The sequence below is a fragment of the Gasterosteus aculeatus genome, chromosome 7, assembly GCF_964276395.1.
Source record: "Gasterosteus aculeatus chromosome 7, fGasAcu3.hap1.1, whole genome shotgun sequence".
NCBI classification, from domain to species: domain Eukaryota; kingdom Metazoa; phylum Chordata; class Actinopteri; order Perciformes; family Gasterosteidae; genus Gasterosteus; species Gasterosteus aculeatus.
Genome location: NC_135694.1, coordinates 27,739,287 through 27,750,641, shown reverse-complemented (window position 1 = coordinate 27,750,641; position 11,355 = coordinate 27,739,287). Strand labels below are relative to the sequence as shown.

The following is an 11,355-nucleotide window of genomic DNA, read 5'->3' as shown; positions in this document are numbered from 1 at the left end:
TATTTCATTTTTCTTATTATGGTCTTAATTAGGAGAAATAATTGTAAGCTTACAGTGAGTGTTGATTGAAATGCTGCATATTCTTTCTAGTTACATTAGCATTCCATTCACATTTTAGATTTACAAAAAGGCTTTATCACGTTAATTTGGTTAATTAATTAATTTTTTCATTTGTGCAAATTATTCTTATATATGCAGAAGCAGCCAAGACATTTATTTTAAACTCTATATGCAGTATTTTCAACACATCCAGGCAGATGAGCTTTACATGTCGAGTGTCTTGGTACTTTGTATTAAACACCATTACTCATTTTCCAATAAACCAGTATTGCTTAAAACCATTTCATGGACGTGACTGAATAGTATCTAAATACATGTAGCCCACTAAAAAAGGATGCTTAATGCCTAAACCCACTAAATAAGCAGTAAGTATAGAATGCTCCAATTCTGATGCAATCCACGACCTGGCCACTAGACGGCAGCACAGAGCAACACTACGCAGAAGAAAACCTCCACTCAAATAGCATTATTGTTTTGATGTTTCAGGAGGAGTTAAACTTGAAGGTCAATTCTAACCATAGACTAACACCACATTTTCTAGTGCTATAGGTTTAGACTACTTAGTCGTCTGGTAATTTGCGTTGCCAACATTGCGGGGAGCAATGCTAAAAGAAGAAAAACTATAATAAGAACCTGCAGAGAGGATTAAACATGAAGCTATGAATGCACATCAGTGCACCGCGCACGAATGCGCATAAGCACACAAACAGCTGCTTGGGTGAATGTCAAGAGGCCGGCAGGCCGTAAAGATAAGGCCCATCTCTTCCCTTGCTTTAGGCATAACCATTAGGGCGGTTCCCTGCATCCTTTCTCCAGCCCATCACGGATGCCAATGGAACTGGTTGGTAAGGTGAGCGCACATCGGAAAAACAATAAATCACATAAATGACACGTAAAGTGTTTAGCCCCAGTGTGTTGTCGTAGTTACACACACACACACACACACACACACACTCAACCTTGCTGTGCGGACAACACTGCAGCAAGGTCCCTCGTGCGTTGTTCAATGGTGAGTAAAGGTCCAATGACATCATAGCAATCACGCCAAGTGGCCGATCGTAAAAATGCAGAAGAGGTTTGGAACAAGAGATGAGCCAGCAAACTGGGGAGGTTTGTGCTGTGATTGTTAGTGTTAGTAGGTAGGCAACAAAAGAAGAAATTCCGGGGAGGATAATGTGTATTAGTTGTGATCAAGTCCTTCTCAAATATAACAGTGTGTGAGAGAGAGAGAGAGAGACAGAGAGCCGATAACAATATATTTTGAACACTCAATTCAATTTTCCTGAGGGTTTCCACAGAGCACATTGGGGAAGCATTGGAAATCCCCCTCATGTCTCCCATCGATGTGCAGCTTAAGCTAAGAGACGGGGGCCGTGTCTTCTAGATGATCTCGGGAAGTAGTGGACGCAAATCTGTCAACTGTGTGTGTGTGTGTGTGTGTGTGTGTGTGTGTGAGCATATCAGCATCATCACAAAAGCATCTCTGCTGCTGAGGGCGCGTTATCAGGGAGAGCGCTGGGACACGTTGGAAAAAGAGATAGCGGGTGAAGTATTTTTGCCAAATCAGACCTGATTTGTAGGAAGATAAACAGCGGCCATCGAAGTTTCCGTCTCCATTTGTCTCGTATTATTCGAAATGTGTTCGTTTCGCTCATCCTTGTGGCCCAGTCATAACTTTACATATTATTTTTCTATATAGCCATGGGTGTCTATACTGAGACCATCTGGCTCTGTGTGAATAACAGCACTACATGTCCGTTGACATCGGGGGGCAGCACAATGCTGAGGAGAGCAGGAGCGACACACAAGCAAAATACAGATCACAAATGCAAGTATTAGTTCGGCTTATTTTTAATCCTTCCACGTTTCTGATTTTGCTTAAATAATTTTATTCCCATTTTACTTATAATGCTTAGCCAATAAAATATGGTCATTCAGAAAGACGTGAAGTGAAATAAAGCACAACGCGGTGTCGGATTGGTTCAGAGAAAGAAAGTCATTTTTTTAAGGCACACCTTAATAGTTTGCAACTCCATCACATTTCAATACAATAAACACAAAGTGACAACTGAAGGACAACAAAACCTTAATTGGAATGAACTTCACATGTGTGGAACAAACCGGTTTCACGGCTTACGTTTTTAAAGTCGGGGTGTTTTGTTGAAGAAATGTTATTACCTGGGTAAATATACTATTTGTCGAGTATTATTCAAATATTCACTTTTTGAATCGTCCACATCAGATGTTTATGTCACGATAAACTCAACTCCTCTGGTACCTGTTATATGTGGACAAAGTAAGTAACACAATTACCATTTGAGTGTATCCCGGCTCACTCCACCTGTTAAACTAGCCCTCTACATCCCATAACCTACACAGGGAACCACTTTTGGATCAGTAAATTTACATCAATGACAACAACAACAACAACAACAACAACATCAACAACAACACAAAGTTGTACCAACTTCCAATAGAAAAGTGCCAACAGTAACAATCGATTTTAAATATTATAACAAGTGTCGCAGACTTTGAAGGATCGAGTTAAGCTTGAGGTCAGTAGGATGACCAGACGTTAGTGGAGAGAACATTTACTTACTGATTGTGGAAAAAGCTCCGGTTTCAGATTGACGGGTCGAGCCGTGTGCCATTTCTACGTCGTAAGGCATCCCTCTGAGGCTTCAGAGGCAGGTGTGGTTTCTTAGACATATAGTTTCAGACAGAGTACATTTTAAATCGTATGAACAAAGGCGCAATGTCTGGCCTGGTGTTAATTTGCTTAATTTGTGTTTTCTTGTAAACAACCGGGAATGTGAACATCGATAGTAAGATTCCTCCTCGCCGTGTTATCCAGCTGGGGCTAAATTAACTGTTCAATACCGTCTGCACAAGAACGTTTTCCCAGAATGTATCACCCTACGGGGGCATTTCATATTGAATAGAAATGTACTGTATAGACATGTGGCACATGTAATTGGTTATTGGTTTGTATTCAATACAAAAGAAGGAAGGGCACAAACATTATTGGACAGAAACAAATTCAAACGCATACAGCAACTGAAAATAAACCTTATCTAGGACTCAGCTTAATCCTTATCTATAAAAACATCCCTAAGGGAATTAGTGTTCACTCACAGCTTTGGATTTTTTTAGTCTCTCTGTGCATAAATGCTGCAGTTGATGAGGAAGCATGTGCAAAGCAAGATTCAGTGCAAAACATATAACACCTACCGTCAACCTATTTCTACATTTTCATGGCTTTATAAGTCTATCGAAGGACCCCGCTGGTCATACGCAGCCTGATCAGTAATGTTCTTTTTTCACCCCGAGCTTTCCGCCACACCTGGTGGGCTTAACGTCAGCGACTTCATAAAACGTCCAAGGTCGAGGATGAATCCTCAAGGTTAACCGTAAAAACATTTTGAGCCAAATGCATTTCAAATTTAGTTTTGACTCAATAGTAACTAGGAGCATTTAGAAGGAAAATTAAAACTCGCACCCTGGGACATTGCACAAAATGCCTTTGATAGCCTGACTAGCTAAGCTAAGCATAATGACCGCTACAACCATGGATCTGCTGCTATAATAAAGTGAGCCATTCATGCCCAAGCCTACAGTTCAGCTCTTCATTTTCTATCTGAGAGGAAGCTGTGGTTGCGCTCTTAAAAATAAAAAAAGACCTCAATACACCTTTATTAACCTCTCCGATTGAACGCGTCGTACTCTTAGTCTCGTGCTCAAGTCCGCCATCACGTCGGGTCCATTTCCGTCGCACTGGAGAACCACTGTCGTGTTGAAATAACTGGAACCAACCGAATGCGCCGACTGAGAACAGTCATCCGAGTGTCCCGCCCGAGTCAGCGGCAGCACGTGGGCGCAACGCACCGACAACCACGTCACCCATTATCAGTGAAACAGCCGAGCAGGTGGGGCATTGTCTCCTCCTCGTTTTTTGGAAAGGGGGGGGTTGACCTCCTTTCCAATTCAGCTCGCCGCCCAGAGTGGAGGCCGAGCGGACCGCTGAGCACCGGAGTGATGTAGACGAGTGTGACACCAGTGACACTCTGCTGAGAGTCGTCCTTCTTTTGCGACGGCAAAGCGCGAAAAAAAAAAAAAGCCTCGGCCTTGCATGGCTTCTCCTCAAGGAGTCCATTACGCTGGCGCACATCTGCAGATCTGGATGTGTTGTTGTTTTGGGGGGAAGGAACATGAGAGATGAGTGCCTGTGCCGACAGGAGGGTGTGTGTCGTTGTGTGAACTGCTGATCTACAAGCTGTGGGCAGGTGCAAGTGGTAAGGGGGATTAGGTTTGGGGTCACGGCGCGCTATCCTGATAAGTATGCAGCCGGTTCGACGTTGTTGTTCTGGCCGTCCTCGATCGCCTTGTTCTTCTCGCTCGTGGACAGCTCAGAGGAGACCGCCGAGTCCACCGCTCTCTTTGATCTGTTGAGTAAAGAACATCGTCGTTAGGACGTAACTTTAGCCTGTGATGGCTACAGAATAGTAGTTTGGGTTTTTGTTATCATTTTTAACTTTACCATAGACTTGTAATGGCCAAAGTTAGCCATTTTTACAGATATTTCAAAATGTACTGTGACTTTTGGACTTTTTTTACTTTAAAAAATAGGCCTGGCTGCTGTCGAGACGCCGTTTTGCAGGTTTCTTACTTTTCTCTGTTGAAGACGATGAAGTCTCTGTGGACATTATCCAATCTCTGCTGCAGCTGACCGTTCTGCAGGGGAGACAACAAGACACAGAACTTCATAAACTCAGCTGCTGGCAATCCCCGCAAAGCAACAACAAAATCTTCAGTCCTTATTAATCCCATCGATGTGCACACAGCCGTTTAGGTGTCACTGGTCGGAGACTTGCAGCAGACCGCACTCACAACTCTCCTCACGTACCTTGACCTGACTTCAGAGGACACTTGTGGTCTGATGTCCCCACCTGCTCTCTGCGCACTCATGCATATTTTTCCCCACTTAATCACGTTCGAAAATCCGGCTCTCTCATGCCGGACTGTCGTCACACGCCTGTGTAGTGTATACAGAGACAAGTGGACAGGTGCTCTGTCACTGTCCCTGGGAGGCAGTGACGAGTGAGATCATAGAGATACGTCACTATTAGTGCGCTGCACTGTGCGTGTCTCTGCCTCGGAGACAGACCAGCAGAGACATAAAACCAGAACATGGAGCAAAGGAGCAGAAGGCTTTGTTCATTTCCTTGTGCAGATGATGATTGTTTCGACCAATATTACCTCTGTGTGCATTATCTAGGCTCAATGAAATTCAGTTTACATAATGCTTCTCCAGAACGACTCTGCTGAGGTTAGTGCATCCGAGGACATGCTCCTAATCCTCTCAAAAGCCGTTTCCCCCCCAAAACACCCCCCACCCCCCCAGTCGCGTCCAGGTTCACTGAAAACCCCCTGCAGGAGAGACATGTTTGGCTCCCTGCCCGGAGCAGTCAGTCCCACAGCCCAGCAGAGAGGCTCTGTGCGCAGGTGCCGTCGCAGCGAGGCAGCCGCCACTCGCAGACCAAAAGCCATCAACTAAATTACGGCAGGGAACCAAGAGGGAGCGCCGCCGCGCGTGTGTGTGTGTATGTGTGTCCATGTGAAAAGTGAAAGAGGAGGGATGAAGGAGTACAGTCTGCATTATGTCATTATCTCGCATGCGTGCAGCAGCAAGTCGGTTTTCTGCGTTGAGGGACCCTTTCACAGCAGGAAAACGACAAATCGTCAACATAACTGCAAAGACACCAATCATCCAGCCGGAGCCTGAGAACACAGGGTGTGTTGGTGTGCGGGTGATGATGCAGAATACTGAGAGGACAAAGAAGCAAACAGGCAGCGAGAGAAAAAGGGAGGAACACTGCGTATAATTTGGTGAAGTTCAGCGATGTATGTGACAGAGGAGGCGCTGAGTGTGATGGAGGGTTTCTCATTTCACAATGACATGTCCTTACATCTCAAGGCTTGATCAAACCTGACAATAAAAGCACCACATTTGCATAAACCTTTCCCCCAGTTGATTTAGTTAGCAGATCTTCTGGCGTCGCTGTTTTTAATCGTGTTTCAAAAATCGAGGGAACAGACTTTGTTGTTTGCAGCAATCACAGGTTGAACAATAGGCACTTCTGACTAAAGTGAAACTCTTACTGGCCTTGGAGAGAGAAAAGGAACATTTACTCGAGGCAATGCATCACCGACTCTCTCTGCCGCCCCCCTCTCTCTTTTCTTATTTGTTGCTTTTAAAAAGGCAGTTCAGAAGCTAATTGCTTATATTAAACTTTCAACTTAATGAGACAAACCATCAGGGAGCCACACTGGAAGAAGAAAGTACAAGTGTGCACTAAATTATAATACATTGACTCAATTTGCTCTATTATAGAAAGTACAAGATACATCTTATGCATTTATCACGCTGTTTTCAGACCATTGTTGTACGCAACATTTTAAAGCAGATTTCAGTAAGAGAAATATTGCAAAGAGTAATTATCCTTAGTTTTTTTACCCCAATGGGAATATTGAAAAAATGTTCTTAGGAGGAGCGCTCCTGTCCACATAATTAAAACAGCATCATTTTCAGTTGCCGTGCCATTTAGTTTAAAATCTACAACGAGTGCGCTACAGCTGTTTAAAGGCTTCTGAAGGTATTCCTGCATGAAGACGAGCTCTGACTGGTGTCTAGTGTCACACGGAGATGCGTCCTCTTGATTTAAGTGGCCACCTGGAACCAGCAACAAGCCAGTGGGACACCAGCAGAAACCTAGTCTATTAGAGACTTTACAGATGTTTCACAAGCGCATGGAGGAAGCCGAGTGTGAAATAACAATAAATCGGAGTGCTAGCGAGGGCTATTTGGGCGACAGGTGAAAAAGATTGCAAAATGTAAACCGTAAATCAATGTATCATGTTCTCAAATTGAAAGAACGTAATCCTTGAATGAAGTGAGGGAAAAGAGCTCTGTTGCTAGCAGACAGAATGGCTGAAGGACGTTTGTTTTCCAGGGAAAGACGATGTGGGGAAGAGATGTGTTTGTGTGACGGGAGGCCAACCATTTATTTTGTCCTCACAGCTCAATTCCAATTTCCTGTTGCTTATTATCAGTGATTCGATTGAGCTAATTCTTTGCTGCATCATGAGCGCAGCGGGAGCACCGAGGCAGGGAGATAAAAGAAGAAGAGAAACGTATCCGTGCGTGTGGGACGACCGATAGTGACACGTAAACGGCATCGTCGAAAGGGTGCGATGACAAGGGGAGAGAAATAATGTTGGACTGGAGAGGAGGAATATGCTAAAAGAATACAGAGCAGCCTCGCGGTAATGAGTGAGAAGCTGGCCGGGGCAGCATTAAGCCAACGGGCTCACTTCATTCAAAATTGATCTGCTGTGCTTCGGGAATGCTTCACAAACCATCTCCCTCTCTGCTTCATGGACACACACACACACACGCGCACACATAAAGATTCAAGCGTTCTTATGTGCATCCATCACAAGTGGCCCCAGTGGTCCCTCGTAAATGGATATGGAAATGGCCTTGCACAAAAGCAAACCGATATTTATAGAGCTAATAGAGGTATTTATAAAGCTAAATATTCTCCCTGTCAGAAAGGCCGATAGTTTGTTTGTCCTTTTTTTGGTTGAGTGCGGATGTCCCCGTGATCTTGTCCCCGCTTCCTCGTTATCTTGTACCTGCTCGCTCTGAGGCATTTTTAGTACTATAGTTAATTAAAAGTTAGTTTGAAAACATCTGTAAAAGTGATGCTGAGGTTTTGGGCAAAGGTTTAAAAGGGGAGAACAGATTACTGAGAGTGTGTTTTTGAATGTTAAGCTGCCAAATTGGTCGGGCTCTATAAGGGGACTAAACCATCTCATTAAAAAAAGATTCCTTAATCCTTTGTAATCTCTTCAAGACAGTTCATAAATAAAATCGTAACCATTATTGCTACTTACTTTTTATAAACCTCACTGATCTGAAATAAATATAGAATGCGTTTAAAACCATTTCGAAGTTGCATTCTCCATTTTCCTGTGAAAGAATAGTTCTAGCCCTAGTTTGTGCTGCATTAATCTAATCTAATTTAATCAGGAGATGCAAACCATTCACTGTCACATCCTCTGTGGCCATTCACACTTTTTACTGAAAGGCTACTAACATTATTCCATTTGTCTGAATTACATTACAGGTCATTTAGCTGACGCTTTTATCCAAAGCAACTTACATGGCTTTTAACATTTTTGCCCAGGAATCAATTAGGGCTTAGGTGTCTTGCTCAGGGACACTGTGACATGGAGCAGCCGAACTGGCTCGAACAGTTCGAACTGCCAACATTGCGGTTCCCTGACGCACCCTCTCTACCCCCCTGCGTCACATCGACCCATGAATGAATGAATGAATGAATGAATGGGCCAAAGAGTTACAAAGGCAGCAGCCTGTGTGCACAGGGAGATAGCGCTGATATATGCACAGGTCTCCAAAAGCAGCCGTCAGCTTTCATTTAAACATGGCGCACTTTGGGCAAGCGCTCACTTCTTATTTTAAGCCGGCAAAGTGTGTGCTGCAGACTCAGGACCCAACAAATTGTTTCCCTCCTATTAGAAAAGAGTCCCATAGAATAGTGGGAGACAGTCCAAACCTATTAACTTTGTAATGACATTGGTTGTGTGTGTGTGTGTGTGTGTGTGTGCGTGTGCACAATAAGCTATGTTATGCATATACAAACGGAGTTATTGTTGGACTCTGACCAGACAGAGCGCATCCATTACTGGTAGGAGGAGCACATGAATGAAAACATGACCTCTAGTAAAAAGAAAAATGGAGAGAATCCTAGAAATACAATGCTGTGGTTTGTCCTTTTTATTTTGATAAACGCACCTTATTGTTGGTTTTAAAGGCGTGTCCCTAAATTCTTTCTCGTGGCAGGAGCATGTTTCTACGGTTCTCCCTCCCACACCGCTCCACTTGCTCTTTGACCTCTAAGGCGGCCCAGCAGCAAACGTGTCAAATACTACGTCCCGTATTCTGTATTTGAATGTATTTGTGCACGAAAGTCAAGTGCTGTCAAAAACAGCAGCGTAGTCAGCTGTGATGAAGGAAGATCCTCCCACGACTCACCTGACCAGCTGATCAAATTAACCTTTCAGTGATTTCCTCTCTGTCTTTTCATGAACACCCAGAGGACGAGAGCTGATTTATGGAGATGGATCGTCAGAGTAAAATAATGGAGCCAGAGTCGGGGCTGCAGGTGATTGCTTTCCTCGCCTTCCCCGTGCACTCGTCAGACAGACGGACCATTCATTCTGCTCAAGGTGAGGGAGGAGACAGCTCTAAAAATGTGCCCTCAATATTCTCAATAGCTCAGTGGACACATTTAATAGACAAACTGAGGGGAAATGTGTTCCCTTTTAAATAAGCCGGATGGAACCGTCGGCCATCTTTCTGCGAGGAACAATGACACACAGGGAGAGACACTTGGTCGATTAATGAAGGTTTTTTTACCTGTGGAGACCCGTCAGATCCCTGCTCCTTGTTTTTTCTTGCGAGCCGTTTCTTCTTCTTGTGAAGTGGTTTGGACTCCAGGATCATTTCCTCCAGCTCAAATGTGGGGTCACAGTTTAGTCTCCGCCTCTATATAGAGATAAATGATCGTTTCTTCAAAACCATTGCTTCTGAAAAAGAAAAATCTCCTGAACAGCACATTACAACTGTGTATCACTTGCTATCTTCTAATTGTGGCATGTGTCTTTGCCTACATTGAGAGGAAAAACTGTGGTGGATCAAACTCAAACAATGCTCAGGGGTCAAATCGCAGAAATCCGATAAAAACAAAGCAGACTGCATCCTGGGAAGTTAGGAAATGAGACATAAAGGTTTGAGTTCTCTCTTCCTGTGTAGATATTAGCAGTCTATAAGGCACAGAGGATACGCCTATAATTAGATGGAGACACACTGTCAATTCCGCATCGATCCTCTGTGCTGTTTTGCCAGCGCTGCCCGCTGGGGAAACCTGCTGCTCTGCAGGCGCAGAAGACTTTAGCGTTTGAGAAAATCATCGAGTCATCTTTGCACTTCCAGTCATTATTCTGCCCGAGCGCCGGCACAAAGGACTTAAAGTCGTTGTCACCTTGCTTTACTAAAACTATAAGAGCCGTCTTTAGGGCGAAAACATAAATAATACATGTCAAAAAATTCTCCAGCTCAAGCATCCAATTTGTGAAAGTATTCTTTTAACCACAAGGTGGACAGAAGCGAGTCACTCGGCCAACAATATCTTCCCCGAAATGTTCCGGAACCCCCCCTGCAGGGCTCTATGGCCACATACACACCCGCCACCACGTCTGTCTCTGCAGCTGGGTGTCCGAGTCTCTCAGTGGGAGATCCCGCTCAGCCCAGCAGGGGGTGGTGTCTACAGACCCACTAGAACGGATCAGATAAGGAGGAGGTAGTTCAGACCCCCCCCTCTCTGCACCGTAGTCACCTTGAGGGGACGTGCCGCTATGTGAATAGGTGTGAGAGAATAATAGAAGGAAGAGGAGTTTCAGTGATTGATGCCATTTTGCTGTAGATGTGAGGAAATGGCGACGTCATACATCATAATGTATCCACTGATGGTCACTGAGAGCTTCATTTCTTTCCCTAATGTCAGAACGGAAGAGCGATTCTATTCAGAGCATTTTGTTGGGCAGCACACCGAGGCAGGGCTCAGTTTATCTTGAATACTCACATTGGGAATAAAGCCCGGTGGAAGCTGTTTGCTGAGAACAGCGTCCCAGTTGACAGGTGACATGTAGTCCAGATCCTGCAGCTCTGCTAGACACGAAATGCGCTTCTGGACATTTATGCACAGCAGCTGAGAGGGACAAAAGAATCAGAGTAAGAATAATTGTCCATGGGGAGGCACGGCTTGAAAGGTGATGTCCCGCCGAGACGGGAGCACATGTTTGCCCCGAAGTATGTGTCTCAGAATGAGGACACGGGGACAGAGGGGCTGGAGGTGGACGGACATTGAGGAGGAGGTGTGGATTGGAAACAGAAAAAACGACGTACAGGGAGGAATCAAATGGTGATTAGTGGTTGTGAACTGTGAAGGACAAATAAATTGAGCATGGAATACTCCCCTTACATTCTCACTTTCTATACATCTCTCTCTCTCTCTTTCTCTCTCTCCCACACATTTACACATGCGACTAGAATGCCAATGATGCTCGAGGAGTCTGAGCACGAAGCAATGCAACAGTTTGACTGCAGCGGATCGCTGGCAAGACAAAAAAAACCCCCAAAATGCTACAGTG

General features: G+C 44.5%; 1 protein-coding gene across 1 annotated transcript in view; it reads right to left on the bottom strand.

The window, feature by feature from the left end:
* Nucleotides 1–1,895: 1,895 nt before the first annotated feature.
* stk32a (serine/threonine kinase 32A) overlaps nt 1,896–11,355 on the bottom strand; it is a 50,537-nt gene continuing 41,077 nt past the window's right edge. The window contains exons 11-14 of the mRNA XM_040181076.2: nt 10,788–10,913; nt 9,563–9,691; nt 4,727–4,791; nt 1,896–4,502 (exon numbers count right to left, since the gene is read on the bottom strand). Coding sequence (XP_040037010.1) covers nt 4,385–4,502; nt 4,727–4,791; nt 9,563–9,691; nt 10,788–10,913 — 438 coding nt within the window. The 3' untranslated portion in view covers nt 1,896–4,384. The remainder of the gene's footprint in view (nt 4,503–4,726; nt 4,792–9,562; nt 9,692–10,787; nt 10,914–11,355) is intronic.